Source organism: Alligator mississippiensis, chromosome 2, assembly GCF_030867095.1.
Source record: "Alligator mississippiensis isolate rAllMis1 chromosome 2, rAllMis1, whole genome shotgun sequence".
NCBI lineage: Eukaryota > Metazoa > Chordata > Crocodylia > Alligatoridae > Alligator > Alligator mississippiensis.
In genome coordinates this window covers 168,165,842-168,193,058 of record NC_081825.1, presented here as the reverse complement: position 1 = coordinate 168,193,058, position 27,217 = coordinate 168,165,842, and the positions used below count along the sequence as shown (strand labels likewise).

Here is a 27,217-nt window from a genome sequence, read left to right as displayed (position 1 = left end):
CCTCAGCTCCGGTGCGACCGCAGCTCCTTCGCTGCGCGAGCCTGGCGGGGCCCGACGAAGGAGCGCACGCAGCCCGCTCCTCCCACTCACGGGCCCGTTTAGCCCTTGCCGCCCCCCGCCCGGCCGCGGCGCAAAGGGCGTGTCTGCCCCCGGGCGGGGGAGGGGCGTGAGGCCTGAGGCGCGCGGGTGACGTCAGCGCAACGAGGAACCGCTCGGGCGCTGCGCGCCAAATTCAAAGGCGGCTGCGGGCAGGCGGGCGCGCGCGCGCGCGGAGGAGGAGGCAGCTGGACCGGGCCGGGCTCCGCTCCTCGCGACCCTCAGCGCGTCCTCATGGCCACCCCGCCCAAGCGCGGCCGCAGCGGCGGCGCCGTGAAGAAGGTTGCCATCGAGGGCAACATCGGTGAGCGCCTCCTCCCCCTCCCCCTCCGGGCTGCGGAAGCGGAGGTTCCCGGGCGTGGGACTTGCCCGGCCCCGGCCGCGGGCTTCTCCGTGCGTGGGCGGGAGGGGGTCCTGGTGCGCGGCCGCCTCCCGGTAAGGCGCCCACTGGGGAGCGACACCCGGGTACCGGAGCGCGGGAGTTTCGCATGTGCAGGGGCACGGATTTGGCTGTATTGCACGTCCTACCGTGTAGGTTATGGGCTCAAACTGCTACTCGCGGAACTGGACACTTGTGAAAGACTTTGCTCGACAGTTTCCTCCGGGATATAAGGGGGCGAGGCGGAGCCCCTGCCCGTGCAGGTTGCGCGGCCCACACAGGGTTTTCCCGGAGCGTGTGACGGGGAGGGAGAGGTGCACTTTGTACTTTGCACTTTGCAATTGCCAGTTTCCTGCCATTAAGGACCAGTTTTCAGGCTGCAGAGGGGCTCATGCCCTCTTTCAAAGTATTCCTTTTTTTGTGTGTGAGAAGCCTTACCATTCATTTTTAAACTTTTACTAGAAAAATGGTGGAAATGATTTTACTGCTTTCTGCTAAAATACTAGAGCTGCAGTGCAAGCATTTTGTTTCTTCAGAAGGAGAGATCTCTCTGTTATTTTATTATTATTTAGATCCCACTGGTTTTGTTCCTTGTTGGGGATGTAATAGTGTTGCCAGAGTAGTATATCAGAGGGAGGTTTTGTGAAGTCAGTAGAGTCTGGGAAGGGAAGATGGCAATTCATGGGACTGGCAAACAGATTGCCTTCTTACTAGAGAATTATATCTAACATCTGTTGAGCTATTGTCTCACATCTTCCGACAGCTGCAGGGAAGTCAACCTTTGTGAGTATCCTCAAACAAGCCAGTGAAGACTGGGAAGTTGTTCCAGAACCTGTAGCAAGATGGTGCAATGTTCAGAGCTGCCAAGAAGATAGTGAGGTATGGAAAACTGACTCTTATTTAGGGGAAAATTTGCTTCTTTATAATCAGTGCCTCTTCTAATCCAACAGAATAGTCACACAGTAGGTCACAGTAAACATTTCACAGATGCTCACCATGTTCTGACTTTCCGTTGTCTTGTAGGTTTTGGTTGTGATTGATCAAGCTTGTAATGTTTTGAATAGAACATACTTCTGCACTCCTATGTTTAAAATGATATAAGGAACATACCATTCTTTCTTAACCTCTAGCCCAAATTGTATATTCCCAATCATTACTTCATTGAGTAGCAAAGTATCCTCAAAAAATGTATTGAAAGATGCAAGTCCTTGCTCTTACATAGACTAGTCTCCTATGCCCTTGCAAAAACATGGGATGGATGAGACGCACAGAAAAGAAGTTACTTTCACCACGTCTGAGTTGCTGTGTGGAGAAAAAAAAAATGAGATGCCTTTGAAAGTGTTTCATAAGCATTTGGCTGAATTGGCTAAACTCTACTCATGGCTGCCACCTAGTGGTCTGAGTTGACTTTCATGTGCAGCCATGCTCTCACTGAGCTGTAAAGGAATTTTGAAAGGGTATAAAATAGTACAGTGTATCTTGATCGAATAAGCAAGTTTTTTTTTCCTTAACGTTTTTGGATTTAAGGCACCTTTCCACCACATTTTGGAATTTGATAGCATCCTGCTGAGAACCGCTGTTCTAATGTCTAATGCCAGGTAATAGGGCTGTGCAGCCCCCTGAGAAGGGTCAGTGCAGCTCTCTGGGGAATCCTGCCAGAAGAGAATCACCTACAGGTCCTGATATACTGTAGCCTCCTCGCTCCTACATGCTTGCATCTCCTCCTTGGAAGCTCCTGTAGTCCCAGAGTCAGAAGCTAAGTGAAGCTGGGCTGCCTCCTGAAAAGAGGGTTTACTGCTGAAGGCGTGTTCCCATCTTTTCCATGTGTGCTGTAGCTGGGGGACCCCCTATGATGCTGCAGAGGGAACTGGGATGAAACAAACCCTGTCTGCATCCGGTCCTATCTGTTCTTCCTGTCTGGGATGGGTTGTGGTGAGCTGGAGCTGCATCCTCCTGCCACAACAGTGCACTAAGCTAAAGTTCTCAACAGTTAAGACTTTTTCATTACCTGCCATTTATAGGCCCCAATAGTTGTATATGCATCCTAAAGATTCATCATACATTGGGAAGCTGCTGGTAAAAGGCTTTGACATCAACCATCCAAAAACGTTGGTAGGTACTGTGCTCATTTTTAATTAGTCCACTTATTCACAGAAGGCAAGAGTGAATCTGCCCAAATGTATGCTACGCTGTATTTGATTAAATAAGTGTGTGCAGGAGTTCTCCTGTAACTTGAAATTGAGTGTAAATTCATATTTAGTTGTAAAAAAGCATGTTTTAATGGTTGCCAATTGATGAATTTTAGCTTCACTTCAGGGAAATAACAAAAGTACAAATCCAGATCTAAATTAAATTCTTTTTTAAAAACAATGATTTCCATCTTGTGACTTTTAAATGATGACTTGAATTGGCCACCCTGATTTTGAATAAAATTTAAATATCTTTCAATGTGCATGGACCATATCCATTTGTACTACAAGTTCACTAACTTGGAATTTATGTGCTCTCTTAAACATAAGGTCAGTTGGCTCTGTCTTTGTCAGACCCTTAGTAGAGCCAATTTCCTGAATATATGCTTTCTTCCCCAGTCATATTGGGAGTCCTTACTCTAGTTAAGCATCATGGTAGGCTTCTTAGGGTCCTCTAGATGTGTGGATCATTCATCAGATCCCATCACACCTTTACCTGCACAACTGCACCTCGTGCTATGCTGCACAAGCATGGGAAGAGGCGTGATGGCATGGTTGTGGGATCGCAGATCGGATCCCATCATTCCTTATAGCTGGTGCCTTGGCTGGCTTGCTTGCTTCACTGGGAGGAAACAAGCTCCCATGCCTGGGAGCCTTAGTGTGGCTGGATGCCATGAAGGTGCTCCAAGAGTCCCTGTGACAGGTGTCCCAGCTGTGGGGTTGTTCCAGGTGCCCTCCTGCCATGGCTGGGACGCCACATCAGATGCACTCTTGCAACTGTGGGGTTGCTTGGAGCACCCCAGTAGTTGGGAGCAGCATCATCTAGGAGCTTCCAGGACTGCGTGTGCACATGGGCACCCTCAGTTAGGAGCTCTGATAGGCTGACAGGACTCTCAACCACAAGGGTCTTTGGCCACATTTTCAGTTACTGGCATGATAGGAAGCAGCTACAAAATTATTACACATTTTATGGAATAACTTTGTACTTTATTCTTCTTTTTATCACCCCTTTAATTTGATTGAGCATGTAGCCAGGTGACCACTTGAGACATGATTAACTAGTTAAGGCCTGATCTACACATTGTGCTTAAGGCATGATTAAATTCATAACTCTTTATTTAAAGCAAAGGGCACTTAGCTTCTCACAGAGCAGTGGGGCAAGGACGATTATAAACTTAGCTCCTGGCACTGGAGCCAGCACAGAGAAGCCTGTGCTTGCCTCCTCCCACAGGGGGAAGAGTGAGCACTTTAGATTTCGTAGATGTTATGGACATTTGGGCTGGAAGGGACCCCGAAGGATCTTTGAGTCCAGCCCCCTGCCCCAGGGGCAGGAAGTCATCAGGGTCATAGGATCCCAGCAAGCTAGACATCCAAATGTGTCTTGAAGGCGTTCAAAATGGGTGCTTGAACTACCTCTGGCGGCAGTCTATTCCAAACCTTGGGGGCTTGGACAGTAACAAGTTCTTTCTTATGTCCAGCCTGAATCGGTTGCGGCGGAGTTTGTGACTGTTCGACCTTGTCATCCCTTGGGGCACTCTGGTGAACAGATGTTCCCCCATATCCTGGTGAACACCCTTGATAAGCTTATAGGTGGCCACCAGATTGCCCCTGAGCCTGTGCTTTTCCAGACTGAAGAGTCCCATGGCTCTCAGCCTCTCATCATAAGGTCTGTTTTCCTGACCTCTGATCATGTGCGTGGCTCTTCTCTGCACTCTCTTAAGCTTCTCCACATCCTTTTTGAATTGTGGAGCCCAAAACTGGACTCAGTACTCCAGCTGCGTCCTCACCAAGGCCGAGTACAGTGGGAGGATGACATTCCGGGATTTGCTTGAGAAGCATCTATGGATGCAAGCCAGTGTTTTGCTCTCTTTACTAGCTGCAGCATCGCATTGAAGGCTCATGTTCATCTTGTGGTCAATCATGACCCCCGAGTCCCTTTCCTCTGTAGTGCTAACCAGCGTAGTACTGCCGAGCCTATAAGCATGCTGCAGGTTTTTCCTCCCAAGGTGGAGAAGCTTGCATTTTTCCGATGTTAAACACCATCAGGTTCTCATCCGCCCATTTCATGAGCCTGTCAAGATCTGCCTGGATCACGCTCCTGGTGGATGCTTTACCTCAGAGTTTGGTGTCGTCGGTGGACTTGGCCAGCCTGCTTCTGACACCAATGTCTATATTATTGATGAAGATGTTAAACAGTATAGGCCCTAGGACAGAGCCCTGAGGGACCCCACTGGTCACTGTGCACCACAACGATTGTCTTCTGTCAACCACTACCCTCTGGGTCCTACCACGGAGCCAATTCCCCAGCCAGCGGATCGTGGTGAGGTTGAGGCTGGAGTTAGCCAGTTTTGCCAAGAGGTGATCATGGGATACCAGATCAAAGGTTTTTATAAAGTCAAGATATACGACATCCATCTCTTCCCACTTGTCCAGGTGATAGGTCACCTGGTCGTAAAAGGAAATGAGATTGGTCAAGCAAGACCTACCAACAGCAAGCCTGTGCTGGGTATCCCTCATGATATTGCCGTCAGCTAGTCTGTTAAGGATGACCTCTTTGATAATCTTTTCCAAGACCTTCCCCAGGATAGAGGTCAGGCTGATGAGCCTATAGTTTGCTGTATCTCCTTTCCTCCCTTTCTTGAAGACAGGCACCACATTGGCTTTCTTCCAATCTTTGGGCACTTCACCAGAGCACCAGGAGTTCTCAAAGATCCATGTCAGGGATTGAGCTCTGATGCTAGCCAGCTCCTTGAGTACCCTGGGGTGTAAACCATCAGGGCCGGCTGACTTGAAGGAACACCTTGACAGGCTGGATACCTTCACAAGGTCAGCTTCGATGGAGGGTAAGGAGTCTCCCTGACCCACAGTGGGCCGGGGTGTCCCTTGGGACTGGTGAAAAACTGATGCAAAGTACCCATTTAGCAAGTTTGCTTTTTCATGGGCATCGGTTGTCAGTTGTCCCATCTGGTTTAGCAGGGGTCCAATGTTGCCCTTGCTTTTTCTCCAGCTCCCCACATATCTAAAAAGGACTATTTATTGTCTTTGATATTTGTAGCTAGCTGGAGTTCACTCACAGCCTTGGCTTCCCTGGTTTGCTCTCTGCAGGTGCGGACCAGAGCAGAGTATTCCTCCTTGGTGGTGGTTCCAGTCCTCCACTCTTTGCAGGCCTTCCTTTTTAAGACGCAGAAGGTCTGCTAGTTCCCTGGAGAGCCAAGGGGGCTGCTGTGCCCTTTTGCTGCCTTTCCTCCGAGACGGGATAGACTTTGCTTGCACATCCAGGATTGCTCCCTCGAGGAGCAACCACTCATCCTGAACTCCCCTCCCATTTGGGTTGTGGCCCTTTAGAGCCTCCCTGACAAGCCTCCTGAGCTTGTCAAAGTCAGCTTTCCTGAAGTCGAGGACTTCTGTATTACTGACTGACTTGCCAGCTTTACGGTGGATGGTGAAGGTGATCAGCTCGTGGTCACTGTCACCCAGCTTCCCTTCGATCATTAGGTCACTGATTAGGCCGTCTCTGTTTGCTAGAACCAGGTCGAGCAGCGCTTTACCTCTTGTAGTCCCGTAGACTTCCTGTGTCAGATAGAGGTCATCCACGCATGAGAGAAAAGTTTGCGACCACTCGGATTTGGCTGAGCGCTCCTCCCACAAGATGTCTGGGTAGTTAAAGCCTCCCATGACAACCATACACAGGGAGCATGTGGCTTCAGCCAATTCCCTGGCAAACTTCTGGTCAAGGTCTTGACCCTGGGTAGGGGGTCTGTATCCCCTGTGCCGTGTTCCCCACGGATTTTAACCCAGAGGGTCTCAAGTCTTCCACCGTGGGTGCCAATGTCGTCTTGCAGGGATGCGTAGCTTTCCTTGACAGAGAGAGCTATGCCTCCACCCCTTTTGTCCACTCGATCCCTCCTGTACAGGGTATAGCCGTCTATCCCCATCATCCAGTCCTGGGTGGAGTCCCCCCAGGTCTCCGTTATCCCTGTGACATCATAGTTATTTGCGTTCAGCAGGAGGACAAGTTCCTCCTGTTTATTCCCCAGGCTCCTGGCATTTGTGTAAAGGCAGGCAAGTGTCCCCTTGGGGGCCCTAGCCTTGCCTACAGTTCATTTCAAGGCTGGTGCAGGGGTGGGTTTCCTAAAGTGCCTTGGCCTGCTGGCTTTGCAAGGGTTGCTCAGTGGGCCAGCAGTGGCAGAAGTCCTCCCATCCCCTGGTGGGCTTAGTTTAAAGCCCGGTGGAGCAGGTCAGCCAGTCTGGCTGAGAAGAGCCTCCTCCCCAGCGAAGAGAGGTGGAGGCCGTCCCTTCCCAGCAGCTCGCTGCCTCTCACCAAAGTGCAGACTGTGGTCATGGAAGCCAAAGCCTTCCCAATGACACCAGTGCCGCAGCCTTTGGTTCACTACCTGGATCCTCCTCTCCCTCCTCCACCTGTAGCCCGAGACTGGGAGGATCAAAGAAAACACCACCTGTGCCCCACAGATCCTTTAGCCCCACTCCCAAATCCCTGTAGTGCTTCATGACCCAGCTGGGAGCGCTCCAAGCAGTGTCATTGGTGCCTACATGGATAAGGAGCATGGGGTAGTGGTCAGTGGGCTGGAGGAGTTTGGGGATCTTCTCCACAATGTCTTGGATATGGGCTCCCGGGAAGCAGCAAACTTCCCTGGCTAAGGGATTGGGACAGCAGTTTACCACCAGTCCCCCTCAGGATGGAACCTCCCACGACAAACACTTTGCGTTTTGTCTTGGAGAGAGCAGGGGTGGTAGCTACAGTAGAGCCTGTGTTGCCTGCAGGAGCTGGCAACTCAGCAGGCTCTGCTGGGGCTGCAAGAGGTTCGTACCTGTTGCAAAGCTCCAGTGGGGCAGGGGCCTTGGTGTGGCAGGCCTTGGGCCCCTTGACCCCCTTGGTTGAACCCCTGGGCTGGACAGTAAGGGAGGTCCCCGAGTCTTCTCTTGTCCTGGAGGGAGACCGTGGTCTACTCTTCGTCTCCCGGGGGAGAAGGGCCTGGCAGTAGGAGCCAATCTCCTGCTCACAGTCCTTGATGGCACATGGTCTCTGGACTGTGGCCTGGAGCAGGACAGGCAGGTGGGGCCAGGGCTGTCACAGTGTGGGGCTGGGGCATGGGGCATGGGGCCATGATCCACTCTCTGTTTGCCCCTGCGATGGGTGCTGGCCAGTTTTGTGAGCTGGGGTGCGCAGGGAGCAGATCGCAACGCTATCACTGCCTAGAGATCCCAGACAGGGTGGCACCATGGGTGAGTGGAGAGCTGTGTCCAGAAGCACTGGGGAGAGGGGGGGTGACTGCACTGGGCTGGGTCTTAGGGCAGAGCCACAATTCACTCCTCCCATGCCTCTGCCTGCGGAATCAGCACCTATCATAGGGATGTGCGAGCTGTGGATTGTGGCTCTGTCCTGGGCCCTGATCTGCGCTTTCACCACCCAAAAATCCTGCCCCGTGATCCCAGCCTTGCCTGCCGGTCCTGCTCCTAGATGCCACTTTGTACCTGCCTGCGGTCCCATCCTATCCATTTGGCTGAGTGCACCTGCGTTGGTCCCGCCCCTGGTGGTGGGTGCAGGGCGGATGGAGTGGTATCCCCAGGCAGTGGGGCCAGGTCTGGCAGCATTCAGGAGGAGCTGGGGCTGCCAGGAACCTAGTCCAGCCACTGCCTCAGCCCTGCTGTGCACCTGGGAGCTGTGGGACCAGCCACATGTGCCACGGCCTGGGTTGCCCCCCACACTTGGTCCCGGCAGGGCTGAGGAACTTGCTGTGGGCTGGACCAAATCCCTCCATAGACTAGATCCAGATTTCAGGCCATATTTTCTGTTTTCAGGGTAGCATAGGAAAGTAGGTCTGGAAGAGACCTCCAGAGGTCATCTAGTCCAGCCCCTGTGCAAGGCAGGATCGTCCCTGACCAATCTTTTTGGTCTAATTTGCTCTTGAAAACTTCCAAGGATGGAGAATCCACAATTTCTCTAGGCAGACTATTCAAATGCTTGACCATCTTCACATTCAGAAAAATTCCTCCTACCCTCCAACCTAAATTTCCTCTGTGGAAGCTTGAGTCTGTTGCTCCTAGTCCTGTCTCCTACAAGTCGTGGAGAAAAGCCTGTCTCCAGTCTCTAATTGCCCTTTAGGTATATGAAGACTGTTACCAAATCCCCCCTCAGGCTTTTCTTCTCCAGACTAAATAACACTAGTCATTTAGCCTGTTCTCGTAAGTCATGCTTCCAAGGCCCCTGATAATTTTTGTTGCTTTGCACTGGACTCTTTCCAAGCTGTTCACATTCTTCTTGAAGTGTGGGGCTCAAAGCTGGACACCCAAGGCCTCACTAGTGCTGAATAAAGCAAAGGAATCACTTCCCTTGATTTGCAAGTGCCACTCCTGTTAATACAACGCAGTATTCTTGTTGCTTGTTTCTGCAGCAGGAGCACACTGGCTTGTAGTCCACTTATGGTGTACTGCAGGGGTTGTCAACCATGTCTGATGGCAAGCAGGATGTTGAATTATGTTTCTTTTTTGTTGCAATGTTTCATATTTCACAGGAGAATTGGTGATGGAAAGGTTCTCCTGGGCAAGGAATTCATTGTGTTGAGGTTGTTTTGCAAGTATGCGAATTTAGCTCGACACAAAAGGCTGGAGCAGGAGTGCTAGCTTCCCTCCAGTTCTCTTGTACAATATGAGTTTTCATTTCTACCTAGGAGAAATGTAACAATCTTTGCGTTCTCCTGTGCCTGAGGAAGGGTGCACGTGCCCAAAAGCTTGCAGATAAAGAAACATTTGTTTTTCCAACTGTCTAGTTGGTCTATTAAAATATATCACCTGTAGGACACGAGCTGCTTGCACACAGGTTGTGTGCGTTAAAAGATAAAAAGTACTAATGATAAACTGCACATTCTAAACAAAAACAAGAAAATAGTGTCTATGCATTGCATGGGCCAACTTAATGTTGCTGTGCATTGATAAAGCTACAGCTATTGCAAAATGCATTTAATTTTCTATGCTTTATAATGTTTTATATAAAAAGAAAATGAGCTATTTGGCTAATGGATTCTGTCATTTGCTTAACCCAACAGATGCACTCCATAAGCATGTGTGCACAGTGAATCTATATTTAAATGACAGCTGGTGAGAGAAGTGTGTTCTGGTAGAGAACAAGCCTAGTAGTCCCACCCTGAGTCTCTTAGCAGCTCTGCTGCTGACCTGTCGTGTGACTTTTGTATTAGTCTCTGGTTCTTAATTTTTGTTTACAAAAATCTTCATTATAGGAAAAATTCTTATGTCACTAGAGTAGTACAAAATCTTACTTGTTGATGATAATTTTTGTGCTGCTCACACCTTAGTTAATTTTCAGAAGCACTTGTTAGGTCAAATCACGTTTTTTCCTTAAGTAAAATGGACATGCTTTGTCTTCCTCCCACCCAAAGAAGGATTACAGTCATATCAGACTTCAGTTTTTTTCTTCATATAGACCTGTATAGAAAGCTGTTTTCTGTATAGCACATATACATTGTTTTGTTGAATTTGCATGCGTGTTCAGTGGCATTCCAACATTTGATTTTTATTGTTGCTAAATGAATCTTCTAAATGTGTAACCCCTTCAGTTAAGAGAGGAAGATATTTAATTGTGTGATGGGATATATGTTCTTGCCCCATAGGGCATGTTTAGAGTATATGTAGCTGTCTGCTTGGATGTCGTGTCAGCAACTGTTACCAAGCAAACTATGACTAACAGTTGGCATGTGCTAAGCCAGCAAAATTTAAAAATTAACTCATGGAAGTCGGAGGAAAAAAAAGGAGCGCTTGCAAGAGTGACATCATTTTGGTATTGCCAGCAGGTTACCTTTCTGTTTGTAAAACAGTGAATAAAGACTCCTGCTGCTTCTAAACTTTTAAAAAACTTCAAGTTAAAAACATTCAGGCCAAATCTAGAGCCTTTCTTCCTGATGATGGTGTCAGTATCAATGTGGATAGTGTTAGTATTTCACTGGTATCAATGTGCCCTCATCAGAGATGGTCACAGTAAGTGTGTTACCTTTATAGTCATTGTATAAAATTATTGGCGATACATTTATAAGGCTAGTATAAACGCAGAAATCTTTGTTACTGCCATGGGTTGAAGTTCTTAAAGAAAAAGCAGCATGCCTCAGGAGAAGTTTATTTAAAGGAAACATCTTGCTATGCTTTAAAAATGTTGATATCTAGCTTCAAACAAATAAGATATTTCTAAAATGGCAAAGTAACAGAACTATGGATAACAACTGGTTTTGCAATTTGGGTAAGTTTAATGCAAGTCAGATGTTGGATACATTTGATCTTTGTTAGTCTTGTGCCTTGCAGTATGTCTGTGTTTAAGGTTTGATTCTCATGCAATCTTTCTTCTAGGTCAGGGGTTCTCAATCTGGCAAATCCAGCCATGGGGTCATGGCATCTGGCCTCTGGGGAATCCCCCTCAGATTGGGAAATTTGATAGCAGGAGAGTGATAGAACTCTGTGTAGCCAAATCCAGCCCTGCCCAGGGCCATTGCTGCAGGGCTGGATTTGGCCCTGTGCAGCCAGATTGGGCTGGCCTGCTCCCTGCCCCCTTCCCTCATATTCAGATTGGACTGGGCCACTCCACCCCCCCCACCTCACATGTCCAGATCGGACCTGTGCAGCTCCCAGATGTACCCATCCTGTGTGCCAGTTTGAGCCTGCTGGCCAGATCCAGCCCATGAATGGGCCTGGCATCACTCATCTGGCTCATTGGGTGAAAAGGTTGGGCACCACTGTTCTAGGTAAATAAAAGTCAAGAGCACCACAGATCATACCTGTGTTTTTCTTTAAGTAAAACAAGTTATTGTATATTCACCCACATTATGCCTCAGTATTGCAGGGGTCTCAGGAAAGGGTAGAACATGTGTGGTGTGTTTCAGCACAGTCCCAGGATGGGAAGGTGTTGAGTAGACATCACTCATGCTTTACTTGTATACAAGAGGAGCCAAGAAGTCAGTGGAGACTTTGAAGGAGGGAGATACTGTGTGATGTTGTTATTCTGGATGATTTAAAAGCAACTTGGCTAGAGCCATAACTAATGGGTGACTGACTTTATACAGGAGCTGACAACATCCCAGAAAAGTGGTGGAAATGTACTTCAGATGATGTATGAAAAACCAGACCGGTGGTCTTTCACCTTCCAGACCTATGCATGCCTGAGCAGGATCCGGGCTCAGCTTAAGTCTCTTGATGGGAAGCTCAAAGAGGCAGAGAACCCAGTGGTCTTCTTTGAACGATCTGTGTATAGTGACAGGTATGTTCAGTTTTCAGCCTTTTAGCTGAACAGCCAAATCCTTTCAAGTACATCATGGGAATGTATATAAGGGTCTGACTGTGATTATACATGAGGTTTTCACAAGCTTGTTGGTGGATATGTTGTTTGAGTCCCTTGCAAGTATGAAATGAGGTTGTTTTACCAGCATGACATACAACAATTTTGTTTTCTTCACTGGTCTGTATTATCTGTATGTAATTTTAGTCTTTGCTTTTTTTGTTTTATCTAACTTTCCTTATGAGCTATGTGCCTGCACTCTTGCAGTTAACTTGTGCCCCAGGATAATTTCCATTAGCTATTGTGGTGATTCAGTACAGGAACTTCAACTTAAATGTTCCTCTATAAGACTGGGTTCTGGCAGGACATGGTAAGGTTGGCAAGGGGTTTATTGAGCTTATATCTGAATCCTGAAAATAAGAGCTGTTTATCTTTTTGGATCCAATGAAAACATGACTTGAGTTCCCTCATTGTTTGACTAAACCTTTTCCTTTTTTAGGTATATTTTTGCAGCTAACTTGTATGAGTCTGATTGTATGAACGAGACTGAATGGACCGTTTACCAAGACTGGCATGAATGGATGAATAAGCAGTTTGGTCAAAGTCTTGAGCTGGATGGAATCATTTATCTCAGAGCTACTCCTGAGGTGAGGAGTAAGATTTTGTGACCCGAGACGGGGATCAGGGGAGAGTAACAAAACTGTCTGGGAAATAAAAGTTGGGTGTAGACCAGGTGCAGGCAAAATATGGTCTGTGGGCCAGATCTCACCCACCAGGCGACTGGAGGGGCCCTGTGGGCTGCATAAAGAAGACAATTATCACTGACCTGTGGCTGCCCCTCTGAAAGCAGCAGCAGCTCGGGCTCTGGTTGCTAGGCAAGCAACCTCCAGCCTAGCCTCCTGCCCTGCCCTGCCCTGCCCCAGCCCCAAGACAGGGAGCACTGGAAATGTGCAGTTCCCGGAACTCTGGCTGGGAGCCGCAGGGAGTCCCATGTGATTGGGCCAGGCCAGCCTGGCTCCATGTTGCCATGTGTGGCTCCCGGGACTCCAGCTGGGAGCTGCGGGCAATGGGTTAGGGTTAGGTTGTCCTGACCCATGCTCTGCCACCATCTGTGGCTCCCAAGACTTGGCTGGGACTGTAGCTGGTACTACTTGGCTACCCTGCCTTCAGCAGCTCCTCCTGTCCCTGCTGCAGTGCTCCGGGCAGCAGATAGGGAGGGGAAACGGCAGCGGTGGGCAGAGGGGAAGCAGCAGCTGGCGTCTCCTCCCCCAGCACATGGGGATCCAGCTCCAGGCCACCTTCCACCCACTCTACCTGCTTGGCGTGATCAGTAGCCACCTGCAGGTGGCTAAGTGGCTGCAAGGTGGTCCCGCCAGGAAACTGTGCACTGGTTGGGGCAGGGGCAGGTATAGGTGGGAGTGCAGGGTGAGCTGCCCCAGGTGAGAGCAGACGGGCCTTGGCCCCATGCAGAGCACCAAGGAGCAGCCACGGGCTGGAGCGGAGGGGTGGGGCTGACTGCACCTGCCTTACCTGGGTGCTCTGCTGCAAGCATACCCTGCCCTTCCTTCCCCTCACCCACTTCTGGTCAGCTCCCAGGACCTAATGCTTGGATAGCCGCCCACATGTGCATACCCACCCACACCCCAGTCATATACCACACACTTCCCAAAGACCCCCCACATGCACCCCTCTGCCACCTCCACACAATATACAAGAGTAAGACTTTATTTTGAGCTATGATGGCTATCACCTCTATCTATACTACTTGAACACACACAAATCAGGACAATACTTTTAAAAAAAAATAAAATTAAAAAATGATACAGTAGATGTTTGGTAGGCAAGGTTCCTTGGGTGAATCTGATATCTTTTATTAGACCAACCCAAATAGTTGGAGAATAGTTATTAAGCATGTTTTTGGGTTCAAAAACCCTTTGTCAGGCTAAGGAAGTTTCAGAAGTTGGTGTGTGCTCTTCCTGGATGGAATGAAAAGCCTCTGGCTTCTTTACTTTTCATTCCATCCAGGAAGAGCAACACACACCGACTGCTGAAACGTCCTTAGCCTGACAAAGGGTTTTTGAACCCAAAAGCTTGCTTAATAACTATTCTCCAACTATTTGGGTTGGTCTAATAAAATATATCAGATTCACCCAAGAAACCTTGTCTGCCTATGTCCTTAGACCAACACGGCTACAACCTACACCCCTGCAATAGTAGATGTTTGACTTTTTTTTAAGTATGTGATTTTTTTTCTATACTTTTGTTAAAATTATTTATTCTGGAAGATTTTCTCTGCAGACCTCATTTCAGTTGGTTTGGCGCTGTTCTTGGGGAGGTCCAGTACACCTGAAACCTCCACCGATTGCTTGAGGGCGATATGGCAGGTTATTAGAGGGGTCACAACTCCTCACTACCTGATGGGTCATGCCTGTGCCTCGTGGCCTAGAGGGCAGAACTTCTGCAGTCCCAGAAGTAGGCCATGCACCATGAGGGCAGGCCCTGTGGAGGGGTAGTGTTTCTCAGTCAAGGGGTGGATCTGATATCAGGGACCATGTGATGGGGACAGGGGATCCTAGGACCAATGTGGCAGGGTTAGGTGTCAGGTGGGTGGGCCTCCTTATGTCATAGAATATGTGATGGAACTGTGGAGGAACTTCTGGTGCCAAGACGGTACCCCCCCCCCCCCATCTCCCAGGAGTACTTCTGAGCAAGGGGTGGGACTTCTGGTGGCAAAGGTCAGGGGCTAGGGCAGTGGGACTTCTAGTCCTGAGATGGTGACCAGGGGGTGGGCTGTTTGATAAAGGGTGTATCTTTGTGGCCCTTAATAGCTTACTAAAACTCATTAAGCGGCTCTCCAGATGAAATAATTGTCCATACCTGGCATAGAGTGTTTCCATTTAGGAAACAGCCTAGGAATATTTTGTCCACCGGTAGCCCCAAGGCTGCTTAAGTAATGCTTAAAAAATGAAGCTCAGATTATGATGACAAAATAGTTTGATGCATGAAAAGCTAGGGTACCTTAGATCTGTATCCCAAAGAACAAAGATTCAGTGGCCGTGTAGTACAGTTATATCTAATGTCTTTAAAACTGTGTGTTGCATAGAGATCAGCAAGAAAAGGCAGTAGAAATTCCATAGCTGTTGGGTCATTGGTAGGTGTCAGAAATTCCTCTTTCCAGATTGTCATTGGCTTCAAGTATGCCACCAATGCTAGTCTGGCTGTTTCAATTGCCTTGTCATAGGCTCAGTAGTGTTGTGTCATTCATATGTCAATAGAACCCATGCTTGTGTCCTCTCTAATGTTGTTCATGAGATGTCTAGCAGAAGGTAGTACTAATTTGATCTATGTTTAGAACTGGTTGGAAAATAGGATAACAGGAGAAAATAGGATATCGGTTCTATTCCTCCTCCTCTCCTCACTTTTCCCCCAAAATTTTCTGTCAATACAGCTTTAACAGATATTTTATTAACCAGCTGTTGTTGGTATTAATTTTTGTGGCCAATAACTTTATACCAATTTAAGGAGGAGAATTTGCTTTGCAGAGTGGCTGGATCCTGACTACTTTCCTTTTGCTTAGATGTACACTGGTTAGGACTGGGCAAAGCTTCAGTAGCTGATTCGATTCGGAGGAGATTGGGCTTGATTCGGTGACCAAATCCAAATCAGGAGACCCATTAAAAGGTCCAAATTGAATTGGAAGTCTCTGAATTGATTTGGAGATTCGGCCATAGACTATACAGGCAGTTCTTGATGATGCTGGACACACCTGCCTCCAGCTGATAAGTCTGTTGTGGAGGCGGGGAAGGGAAGGGGTGTATGGGCAGATCAACACCCCCACAGCAAGGGAGGGGTTGGGGCTGGGGCTGGGGCTGGGGCTGGGACAAGCTGACCAGCAGGGTCAGGGCATGGGACTCAGGGAGGGGGGCTCCCACCACTGTGCACCGCTGGTCCGGGAGCTGCTCTTCTGGTGGCTCCTCTGGTGGCTCTCGCTGCCGGTCTGGGAGGACATGGGAGTGGGCATGTGCCCCTGGATCTGTGCAGGGTAGGCTGGGCTGGGCTGCACTCCAGGAGGCTAGCTCCAGTTGCCCGCTGTACTCCACGGGGCGGGCAGAGCCAGGGCTGTTCTCTGGGCAGCAAGCCTCTGCTGCTGGGATGGATGGAGCCAGGGCTGCACTCTGGGCGGCTAGCCCCAGCTGCCCACTGCCGGGCTGTGCTTCGTGGGGCCAGTGGAGCCAGGGCTGCGCTTCGGGTGGCTAGCCCCAGCTGCAGCACATAGCGCAGCCCTGGCTCCTCCCACCCTGTGGAGTGCAGCCTGGCAGCAGGTGGCTGGGGCTAACCTGGAGCGCAACTTGGCCCAGCCTGCCCCTTGCTGGTCTGGGGGCACACGCCGCTCCCATGCCCTCCCAGACTGGCAGCAAGAGCCACCAGAGGAGCCACCAGAAGAGCAGCTCCCGGACTGGCGGCCTGCAGTGGCGGGAGCCCCGTTCCCTGAGTCCCGTGCCCTGCTGCACTGGCTGGGCAGCTTGTTCCAGCCCCAATCCCTCCCTCGCTGTGGGGGCATTGATCTGCCTTCCCTCCCCCTTTCACCTACCACAACAGACTTACCAGCTGGAGGCAGCTGCATCTAGTGTTGTTGAGGACTGCCTGTATAGTCTATGGCTGAATCTCTGAATCGGCCGAATCAAATCTCTGTCCCCCCTGAATTATCCAAATCCGAAGCAAATACCTGCTGCTTCGCACAGGCCTAATGCTGTTGACTATAGCTGGCATGAGTGTAGATGACTATACTTTCATAGTGTATTTACTGTTCTGTATCATTTCCTCAGGACTATTTTGGCTCCAACTCTACACATCTGTTTCAGGTTGCAGGGATAACATGGTCATAAGCAACTTGTACAAAGTCACAGTCGGGCTGACCCAAAACTAGAACCCAGATGCCCCAGTTTCCAGTCTTTTGCTTTAACTACTTAACTACAGTTATTTCAGTCTGAGGAGCTGCCCTTTACCTCCTTTCTATCTTCTGCTGCTACTGTAGCTGTTATGGGGCAGAGTGTTTTGCATTCCTGGATCCTATGCCAGTCAGGGACATGTTAAGGCTATTTACCCCTAATTTTATGAAGGTAGAGAAAAATCTTGTAAAAGTTCTTGCAGAAATGGAGCAGTTCTCTCATGTTAGACTGTTTGGATAGAGATCTGGGATGCAATGCAAATCTGGCTCAATCACTTTCTGTGAACCTGAGGAGTAGTCTCACCTGTCTGACTAATTGAGAACCTGCTCATGCAGGATTCAACATGTGTGGTCAGTTTGTGCGCCTTGGAAAAAGGCTGATTTTAAAACTTTAGAGGTATTCTTTCTATCTTTACACCTATGATTTTGATAATTGCTCTGGGTGGCTGTGACTTGCCATGGAACAGTTCAGTTTCCCTGTCCTTTAGATTCTGTAGCAAAGCAAACTTGTTAAAATTCTCCTCCAAAATTGGACTATACTAGTTTTGATGATTAGACTGCCATTGTTGGACAGATTAGTAGATTTTCTAGGGTCTTAGTCTGTTAAATGCTTGGTACTGTCTGGCTCTCCAGTAGGTTCTCTTTAGCTGATATATTTTAACTTTCAAAACTTTTGAGTTTATGGAGCCAGCAGTGTTTTTCAAGAACATTAGTTCATATTTAATCAGTAAAATAATGTCTGATTAGAAACATGGTTTCACAATGAAGACTTACAAGTTTTCATTAGTGACAAATATATACTTAATCAAAAATGAAGAAATAATGCAGATTTTTTTTATCTTGGATTGTCCCCTGCCTCCATCCTCTCTACTCCTCTCATTTTCCTTACTGGTTGATCTTTAGATGGTCAGCTAAACATGCCAGTCTGCTTTCTTAATCCCAAAACCCAGTTACCAGTTAGCAAGTAAGAAGAGTATTTTGGTTTTAAACACAAGAAAACATTTTTCATAGGGAGTTGAAAATGACCAGACCTCATCTTTTTTAATTCTGTTCTTGCAAGCTCAACAGGTCTTTTTTTTAACCCGTCCTCCCTTCCCCTCCCCCCCCTCCCATTTTCAGAAATGCTTGAATAGGATTTACTTGCGTGGAAGAGATGAAGAACAAGACATTCCTATAGAGTATCTGGAGAAGCTTCACTACAAACATGAAAGCTGGCTTCAGCATAGAACATTGCGGTAGGATTTTATTGATGATTAACATCTGACCGGTAATTATCATAAGTGCTAGTGTTTTTCCAGTATCTTTGAAATTTCATCTTAAATCTGTTGGAAAGGGCAAGTGAAACTTTAAAACAATTTAAAAAAAATATTACTCCTCAGTATTTGTCTGTTACAATCTTTTGGGACTTGACTCTATAGGAAAGTTGTACATTTCTTAGGTATGCAAGATGACTTCAACTTCCATTCACTTCAGGTGGAGTTGATGGTACTCACAAGTTTTCAGAAGAGCTCAGTGATACATAGACTGAATTTGACTGAAGTCATTAGGAGATGCTGGGCATTCAGCATAGTCATGATTTAGGCCCGTTTCAGGTGTGTAGGTAAAGACACGATGGGATCTGATGCATGAGCTGCACAGTCAAACTTTCTGCCATGCCACATGTGCATGGCAGGAGGTGTGACTGTGGGATCATGCGTCAGATCCCATCACACCTTACTGCTGTTGTAGGCAGAGCCTTGGATAATGTTCCTAGTCTTCCTCTGCACTGGCAAGAAGCAAGCTTCCATGGCTGATGGGACTTCCAGCCACATGGGCACACCTGACCATATGTTCAGTTAGGGTTGTGATGGGAACCAGTCAGTGTTGCACTTCTTTGTGGAATAATTCTGTAGTTTATTCTTCATTTTATCGTGCCGTAATTGATTGAATGTGTGACCAGGTTACAGCTTAAGATGTGATTAACTGGTTAATCATGTCTTAAATATAATGTGGGCAGGGTCCTTAAACTACTTACTTAGGACCTAAACTTTAGGCCCTTTTTTTGAAAACTGTGTTCAAAATTTAAGGTTGAAACTTATTCCAGTTTGGGGACGTTTCATTATTAAAATTTTCATGAGAAATTCTTAGTTTATATATAGTATTAATTAATAGTTGTTGTTGTTGTTATTGTTATTGTTATTATATGTAATATCATTCTAATATAATAAAGGGTTTATTCTGTCTGTCCATAATGTTTTTGGCCAACTGTGCATGCACTGCCCGGAGGGCGGATGGCGATTGGCTGCAGGGACCCAGGCTGCGTGGGCCCAAGTTTGAGCCACTGCTGGGGAAGTTTTGTGGTGGTGGCAAACATGCCCTAGCCACCCAAGCAGTGGGGCTTCCCCATGCATCTCTGCCTGAGGGTGAAGGGGGTGGGGGGGTCACGGAGGCAGTGCTCCCCCGCCACCTGTCCCCAATGCCCCCCAGAACAGCCGGCAGGGAAGGAGGGAGGTAGGGAAGCAGGCTGGGGGGAGGCAAAGAGGGGTCACAGTGGTGGCTGTTGTTGGGGTTGGGTGGCAATGAGGGAGGGAGGGGAGCGGGAAGGGGGCCCCAACAACAGCTGGAAGGGGTGGGGGAGAGGTGGGGGGAGGGAGGCCCTGCACTGGAGGAGGCGGCAGTGGTGGCGGAGGGAATCTTTATATGGCTGGCCCTGAAGGGTGAGCCGCGGGGTGGGGGAGTGGCGGCATGTAAACACTCCCTGAAATCAGTCATTCTTGATGGATAATTAGCTAATTTATATTATAAGTTTGAATTGTGTGTATTTATAAATTAAAGAAGAATTAATTCATGAGAAATTCTTGATTATATCTTATTATTTTATAATATAATTTAAAGGTGTTTCTCTGCAATTATTTCATCTTTTTCCTTTTCTCTCTACCTCTCTGTTTTTATACAGGATTGATTTTGAATACTTGCAGGAAGTACCCATCCTAACACTAGATGTTAATGAAGACTTCAAAGGCAACAAAGACAAGCATGAAAATATGATTGAAAAGGTAAAATGGCAAAACATACCATCTTCTTGTTATCTAAGTGCTGGCAGATTTGATTAGGGTTGTTGGTTGTAGCCGTGTTGGTCTACTTTAAGGACATAGGCAGACAAGGTTTTTTGGGTAAATGTGGTATCTGGGTAAATGTGATATCTTTTATTAGACCAGCTAAATAGTTGGAAAATGTTTTTTGCAAGCTTTGGGTACAAACACCCTTCTTCAGGCATTGGGAGAATTTGTTGCTGATGTGTTCTCCCTGGTGGAAGAGAAGCAAGTTTGCAAAGTGCAGGTCTGTGAAAATGCAAATGCATGGCAGTAAGGATCAGAGGGAATGGGAGACCATAGGTGTGAGACAGGTAGGTGGAGAGGGGAGTAAAAATGATATCTACAAACAGACTATTATTATATTATATAATATAATCCCATAGTATTCCCAAAATAAAAATAAATTGAGAACTTATTTTTTCAAGGGAATTTTTCACCTGCATCCTTGACAAATATTTAGTACATGTGTAAGACAGGAGAAAAATGAAGTAGCTCTACATGTATCAAATAGGCACAAAAATTATATTCACATGACAGCAGGTTGGAAACTCATTTACAGAATGAAATTTTATTGTTTAAATGTTAAGAAATATGTTTCATGTTTCAGTTGATTTTATTTTTAATGCAAAGGTCTCTTCTGATCAGCCTGCAGCCCTGTGCCTGTTGTGGATGCACAAATCTGGGGGGGCCGTGCCCCCCACGCCCCCCCCCCCATGTCATCTATTTCCTACCCCAGCCCCACAGACTTACCTGTGGGGAGCTGCAGGAGCTGCTCTTCATGCTGCCTGGCTGCCACATGCATGCATGCATGCATGCATGCATGCATGCATGCATGCACGTGGTGCCCCCTGCCTGATTGCCATCCCTTGCTCCCCCCAGACCCAAGCAGCCCCTTGGGCTGGCAGCCTGCAAGGGGGCAGCCTACAAGGGGAAACCCACAGTTCCCCACATTTTTCTCCTTTAAAGGAAAAAATATGAATTTTTCCGCAGCAAACAGAAAACCCAGATTCCTGTTTATTAGTATGCACAGCATTAGCATATAGTGGAGCACAAGCATCATCTATTTTATTTCCAAAATGTATGAAAAATATCATCCATTTTTAAAGTCTGTTCAAGACCCTTTCATACATTCTTGTGACCCACTTTTGGCTTGTGACCCCTGGGTTGAGAAATGTTTGTATAAGGGATGCCTGGGCACCATCACCTGCTCCTCTTCCAGTGTTTGTCTATTAAAGAAAGCAGTGCCTTTTGCTCTGATACTGATAGAAGACTGTGGTTTCCTACCTTCACCTAGATCGCTAGTAGACTTGATGTGTACTTGCTACTGTGAATAAGACTTTCCTGTCCTTCCTGGCTGCATACAGAGCATGCTGGCTGTAGCTGGCTCCCTGCTTAGCACACTTAGATTCCCTTTTGGAGGCACCTAATTCTCCTTGTACTCTCTCTGTAAGCCAGGGGTCAGCAGCCTTTTTTGGTAGAGTTCCTAAAACACCCGCAACCTTGACTTGTAAGATGTTGATGTGCTGGGGGTGGATAGCAGGGAGCTGTGAGGGGCCCGATCCTTGTTGTGGCAGTGCAGCCTTAGCCCTTTACCTGCCGTCTGCCCTGAAGCACGCATGCCAAACAAATGCCTTTGTGTGCCACACTCTGGCATCCATGCTGGGGGATTGCCTACCCCTGCCATAGAGTCTCAGTCAGAACTCTGGATGTCATTGCAGGGGCTAGGCTGTAGCACTTACTTTAGGTGCCTACATCCTTTTTAAAAAAAAAATTAGTCTTAAGAAGTTAGGAACTGAAATCCAATGCTAATTGAATAGTGCTGGTCCTGCAATACAGTATAAAGCTATGGGACATGTGTTTTTATAAGTACTGAGATTCTGTTGGGGGTGGGGGGAATGTGTTTGCATCTTTCTAATCCTGAAGAACAATTTTTTTTGTCGAAATGCATTGAGTAATTCAGCAGTGTTCATATACCTGTAATACTACTTGTCTGAACTTGTGTGTTTTGACACAGTGCTTATCTTCTCTACCAGCTTTAGGTTGGTCAGGGCCTTAAAGAAACCTGGTTATTTTCCACTACAAGCATTATCTAATTTCACGATATTACAATATATGGCTGCCTGCACCTGGTACATTACAGGAGTTTAATCTTCTGTGTAACTTGTTGCCATGGAATTGCATAGTTAGCCATAATATTTTATTTCACCTAGTAATTGTGCCTTATAGCAGTACAAAGAAGTAGAGGGGAACATGTTTCTTATATATTTGCATCTGTAAATACTTCATTTGATGAAAAACTCTTGCTTCTTTTGCAGGTCAAAGAATTTCTGAGCACTTTGTAATCCTCTTTGAAGAATAAGCAAAACCAAACTGTTCCAACCATCTGTGTGCTCAAGGTTTGAAGTGGAGATTTTGCTCTTATTAAAGTCTTTGGAGAGGACAAGATTCTGCACTGTTGCTTTAACAAATTGTGAAGAACAAATGATCTATCTTGTCTTATAAAAATGTGTTTGCGTAAAATTTTGTAACTTGGTGAGCCTATTCAGCATTAGACAGTAGGGTTTATGAGTCACAAAGGGCTCCGGGAGTCCATAATTTGTTTTGAACTGGAGGAATAAGTTTTCACTCTTTCAGTTTTGTCCCCAGCGCGCACACAATTTCCGGGAAATCAGTGTTTTGGGGAATTTTGGGGTGGAATCTGAGGGTCTGCTATATTCTGCAGAAGACTTTTCTCTCTCCAAATGGAAAATGATCAAGGGCAAGGGGTTTATGATGTTGATAGAATTAACATATCACAAAGTACCATATAGTGACATATGCAAATGCCACATTGTCATAAATTCACAGGATTGGTGGGGCTCTGTTCATAATGACTTAAATACAAACCCACACATGGTTAGAATCCAGTGTTCTTTAGTAAGTTTTTATCTATTACGGTTGTCCCGTTCTGTATAGTAAGAAACTTGAATTTTGCTATTGTAAGCACTTAGTATTTTGATTGTATAACTCTTCCAACTTTTCCATATTTGATTATTTTGGTCTGAAACTAGGGAAACTCTTTGGTAGCTAGTAGATCCTTTTCTTGCAGAATACAGTGTTCCTTAGATTAAGAACTGTAAAGGGAAGGTAAAACTTTAAATTGTTCTCAGGTTTTAAACAGTGTATTTGTAGATATTATTATATGACTTCTTAGATGTTGTGGTGGAAGATTCCTGTTTTTTCAATAATATCTCCCCTTGTTAACTCTGCAGATACTTTGGGCATATCTCCTATGTTCGGCAGTGCAGTTTAGACAGTATTTTTTGTCATCTTGCAGTGAGAAGGGGGAAAATTTGGAACAACCAACTTCTAGTGCACTGATGTTTGTAATTGAGGCTTGTTTTTTTCTAAGTTCAGAAAAAAACATATAGTGCAGATACATTTTTAAATATGTATTGTATTTAGTATTAGTTTTTCCAACTCTGTGTTCAAAAGTCATCTGTATAATTACAAATTTTACTATAAGAGGATTTTTTTTAAATAGTGCTTGTTTTGACTGTATTTAATTTGAGAGAGAATCTCATACTGTATGAAAAATTATGTTGGATTTTTCCAACTTTTGACTGAAAAATAAACATGGATTGAATTTAAGATTATCAGTACTTTTCAGTATGATGTCACAGCTCTATATAGGTCACCAATATATTAGTACTATACTGAGTTGAACTTAAGGACAACAGTCCTCATTTACACAGAGGATACACATTCTGTAATATTTTTGAAGTGTTACATTACTGGTTTCTTATGTTCCACTTATGGGAAATATGCTCATTTTCAAAAGTCAGAGACAGTTGTCATAAAGCAGTGCTAGTGACCACTTTTTTTTCAAAGAGTTTCAAATTCTTTGTTTCTTCCAGGCTTGTCCAGAGCTTCAGGGGAAAAAGGAAGAAACCTTCTAGGATGGGGTGCTCAGTCTCCAGCTCGTGGAGCCATGGCATCTGTCCCATGACGCTTCCCATCAGGAAATTTGGCAGTGGGAGCACAGTGGCAATAAATACTGCCACCCTCCCCCACTGCCAAGTTCCCGAGTCCTCTGCAGCCACTTGGAGCTGAGCCATGCCCCCTCCCCCTGGACAGCCAAATTGGGCCCAAGCCATGCCCTCTTCTCCCTGCAGGGCTGGACTACACCCCACTTCCCATGCTTGATCCAGCCAGCCTGCCCCCTGCCCTGTCCACACAGCCAGGTGGGGCCATGCCTGCCCTAGGCACTAGATTGGGATCACCAGTTGGATTCAGCCCATGGATAGATTTACACTGCCCATTCAGCTTGCCAGGTCACAAGGTTGAGCGCCACTGCTCTAAGATCTTTCTTCAAGAAACTGAGTTAATTTAAGGCTAGATTGACAAAAATTCAGTTCATATTAACAAAATACACAACAGAAGACCTCAAAATATCAATCTATTTTTTTTTTACCTAAATCATATTGCAATTATCTCTATGGTATGAGCGCCAACATTTCAGACTTTAGGTTGATCTTGGACTTAGTTATCATAAAACTAAATAACAGTAGTCTAAGGTATTACCATAGATATGTTCTTATGAATGCTTTTCCAAATGAATTGCATCAGAGGCTGGGGCAGATTGTATTCAGCTGGTTCCAGAGTGCTCCGTAAAATCACTAAAACCAAGTTTGAATTCAAATGCACAAAGTCTCAGCCAATCATTATAGCAGTTTTAAATCCTGTAAGAAATGTTTTACAGTTTTGGGCTGGACTTCTGGACTGACAGCACAAAAGGCTGAAATAATTGGATGTAAAGTAGACAGGGCATACAGAAGGAGAGGAGATATTCCTGCCTAGCCTGCGGCTCATCTCTGACTTAGTGTCCCCAACAGTGGATCAGTTTCTGTCTCTGTTCAATTCTTTGTACCACCTGAGAGCAGCAAGTTATTGCCCCACTGGTTTGTTTGTTTTTTATTTTAGGATTATTGTCCTGTGATTGAACCCTATTTTTGTCTCTTGTAATTTTACTGTGAGCTCTTCAAGGCATAGGCCAGGTATCTTAATGTACAGGCCCTGAATGAAACTTTTGGCTCCATTGTAACACCATTCTTTAATAGCATGAATTATACCCCCTCACACTAGAGAAAGTAATCTGGTGGGTTACAATTTAAATTCTTACACTTGCATGTTAAAGCTCGTATGCTACAGGACTTAGACTGGTGGGGAAACAAGCCTTTCTCTTTTTAAGGGCATTACCAAAAGTGTGTTGAGTGTTGCATTTCAGAGATGTGTGGTTCTTTTCTTTTCCTTAATGTTTTCTAAGACTTGCATTATTCTGTTTTTAGAGACTTGGACCAAGATTTTCTAAATGTATGTACACATACATTAGCAGTTGGCTGCTACTGAGACTGGGGATTTTGACCGAGACATGTTAATGCTCCTGCTGGGATGTGGAAACCTGGAGGTTCCTGTCTAGGGGTCTTGCTCCTGTGCTCGACATTAAACTGATTGCCACGTTTGGGACCAGGAAGGAATTTTACCCCACATTCTGATTGGTACTGGCTATGGGAACTTGTACCTTTGTCTATTACAAGGGGCATGATCCTCATGGATCTCAAGTATTTTAATAAACTACTGTCTTTGCAGTAGCAGGACATCAACAGTGTTTCATCCCCCTGCTTTATCTGTGCCCAGTTAGGATGTTCTTGGTGTTTTTGGGCATTGTGCCTGACAGTTATGTGACAGGATTGTTTGTTTTAAGAGATCAGATGGACTTGTACAGGGTAGTTTGGACAAGGATGATCCTGCCTTTAGCAGGGGTTGGACTATATGACCTTCTGAGGTCCCTTACAGCCCTATTTTTCTATGATTCTATGTTGATTTGTCTATTAGATGCATCCATGGAGCCCAAAAACAAAATTGGGAGGTGGGACTTACAGTGGCATTTCAGTTGTGCTGATTCAAACATTAACAAGCAATATTTTAATCACTGGAAATCATTGGGTATTCTCTTTAGTAATAGGCTCGTAATTATCTTGCATTACTTCCAGCCTCCTGTAGCTATATCTTTATATGGATTCTAACTTAATATAGTGCTGTTTCCTGTTTACAGCTCATTTAGTTTTGGAGAAAGAGCATAATTCTTCTTAATTGCTTACACAATAATTGTTTTTCTGCTATACACTTATTTAAGGAAGGCTTCATCATGATTCAATTGCATTTGAAATGTGATTAGTAGTGACTTGATTCTGTTCCTCTCCCACATACAGAATTGTCTTTTTTGAAAATAAATCTGTTTATTAAATACAAATGAGAAAGGAAAAAGAGGGCTCTGTGTCTACTATTCCTCATCTGAATTTCATTATGCCATATTATTTTCCTCTCTCATGAAAAGGGAACCCTTGGAAGAGAAATGTCTAGTGGGTAAAGCATAATTGGGAGTTAAGTTTGCTGAGTTCTGTCGTCAGCCCCTCTCCTGACTTAGTGACCTTGAGAAAACTACTCTCCATTTCAATTTTTCCATCTCTAAAATATTGATATTTCCTGTACCTCCCAGGAGGTTTGTAAGGATTAGGTAATTAATATTTATGCAGCGCCTGGTAGATTGAAAATGTTGCTCTAAATATTTTAAGGGATAAAAAAGGCACTAATAGTTTCTTCAGTGCAATATTCTTTTGCCTGCGTAGAAAGGGCAATTGGCCCAAAGATATTGCCAGCAGAGATTTTTTTAATCGGATTAAAATCCATTAGCGAAACAAACCTCTTTACATCCAGGTTTCTAGTCTAAAGAGCGGTCCCCTTGAAACCATCCCTTTCTTATGAAGCCCCCTCTCAGAAAATAATGCCTACTATAGATTCCAATCTTGAGATAAAGCCCCTATTTGCAAGAATTGTCCTGCAGAGCCTCTAACTAGTGATAATAGTGAGACCAAATGTGCAGTTATGTGCAGAATTTGCCACATGAGGTCATTGTACCCTCAGTTCTTACTTGCTGAGCTGGCTGCAAGCAGAGCATTAGTGTTCCAGCAGTGAATGGCTTTGAAAAAGGTAGAGATTGAAGAGGTCACTTTCTCACTGTGCCAGAGGAAAGGCATTAACTGATTAATAAATACTCTAGTGAATGAGAGACATTTTGTTACATGATCAACCAAAAAAAAAAGAGCAAGCCCCTATTGGATTAAATAAGAGGCTATCAAAAGGCTGAGCTAATGGGAGCTGTTTTGACACTAGAAGGTCTTCTATGCAGCTCCCAGC

General features: G+C 46.0%; 1 protein-coding gene across 4 annotated transcripts; it reads left to right on the top strand.

Moving 5' to 3' along the window:
- The first annotated feature begins 64 nt into the window (after positions 1-64).
- DCK (deoxycytidine kinase) lies at positions 65-23,611 on the top strand. 4 transcript variants are annotated; one of them, XM_006272211.4, is made up of 7 exons: positions 65-400; positions 1,239-1,354; positions 11,748-11,941; positions 12,459-12,606; positions 18,027-18,142; positions 19,843-19,942; positions 22,297-23,611. In XM_006272211.4, exons 1-7 carry the CDS (start codon positions 331-333, stop codon positions 22,321-22,323), a joined length of 771 nt encoding a protein of 256 aa, XP_006272273.1. In that variant the 5' UTR covers positions 65-330; the 3' UTR covers positions 22,324-23,611. The 4 variants fall into 4 exon arrangements, with proteins under 4 accessions (XP_006272273.1, XP_019349094.1, XP_059578357.1 ...); XM_019493549.2 differs by lacking the exon at positions 65-400 and adding an exon at positions 570-627; XM_059722374.1 differs by lacking the exon at positions 65-400 and adding an exon at positions 634-899.
- Positions 23,612-27,217: the final 3,606 nt, after the last annotated feature.

What these genes read in the sequence shown, in the direction of transcription:
- DCK (XM_059722374.1), top strand. Translation starts at nt 635, where the DNA reads ATGGGCTCAAACTGCTACTCGCGGAACTGGACACTTGTGAAAGACTTT. An exon ending in CGATCTGTGTATAGTGACAG is followed by an intron (nt 11,942 to 12,458) that starts GTATGTTCAGTT and finishes TTCCTTTTTTAG; the next exon opens with GTATATTTTTGCAGCTAACT. An exon ending in ATCTCAGAGCTACTCCTGAG is followed by an intron (nt 12,607 to 18,026) that starts GTGAGGAGTAAG and finishes TCCCATTTTCAG; the next exon opens with AAATGCTTGAATAGGATTTA.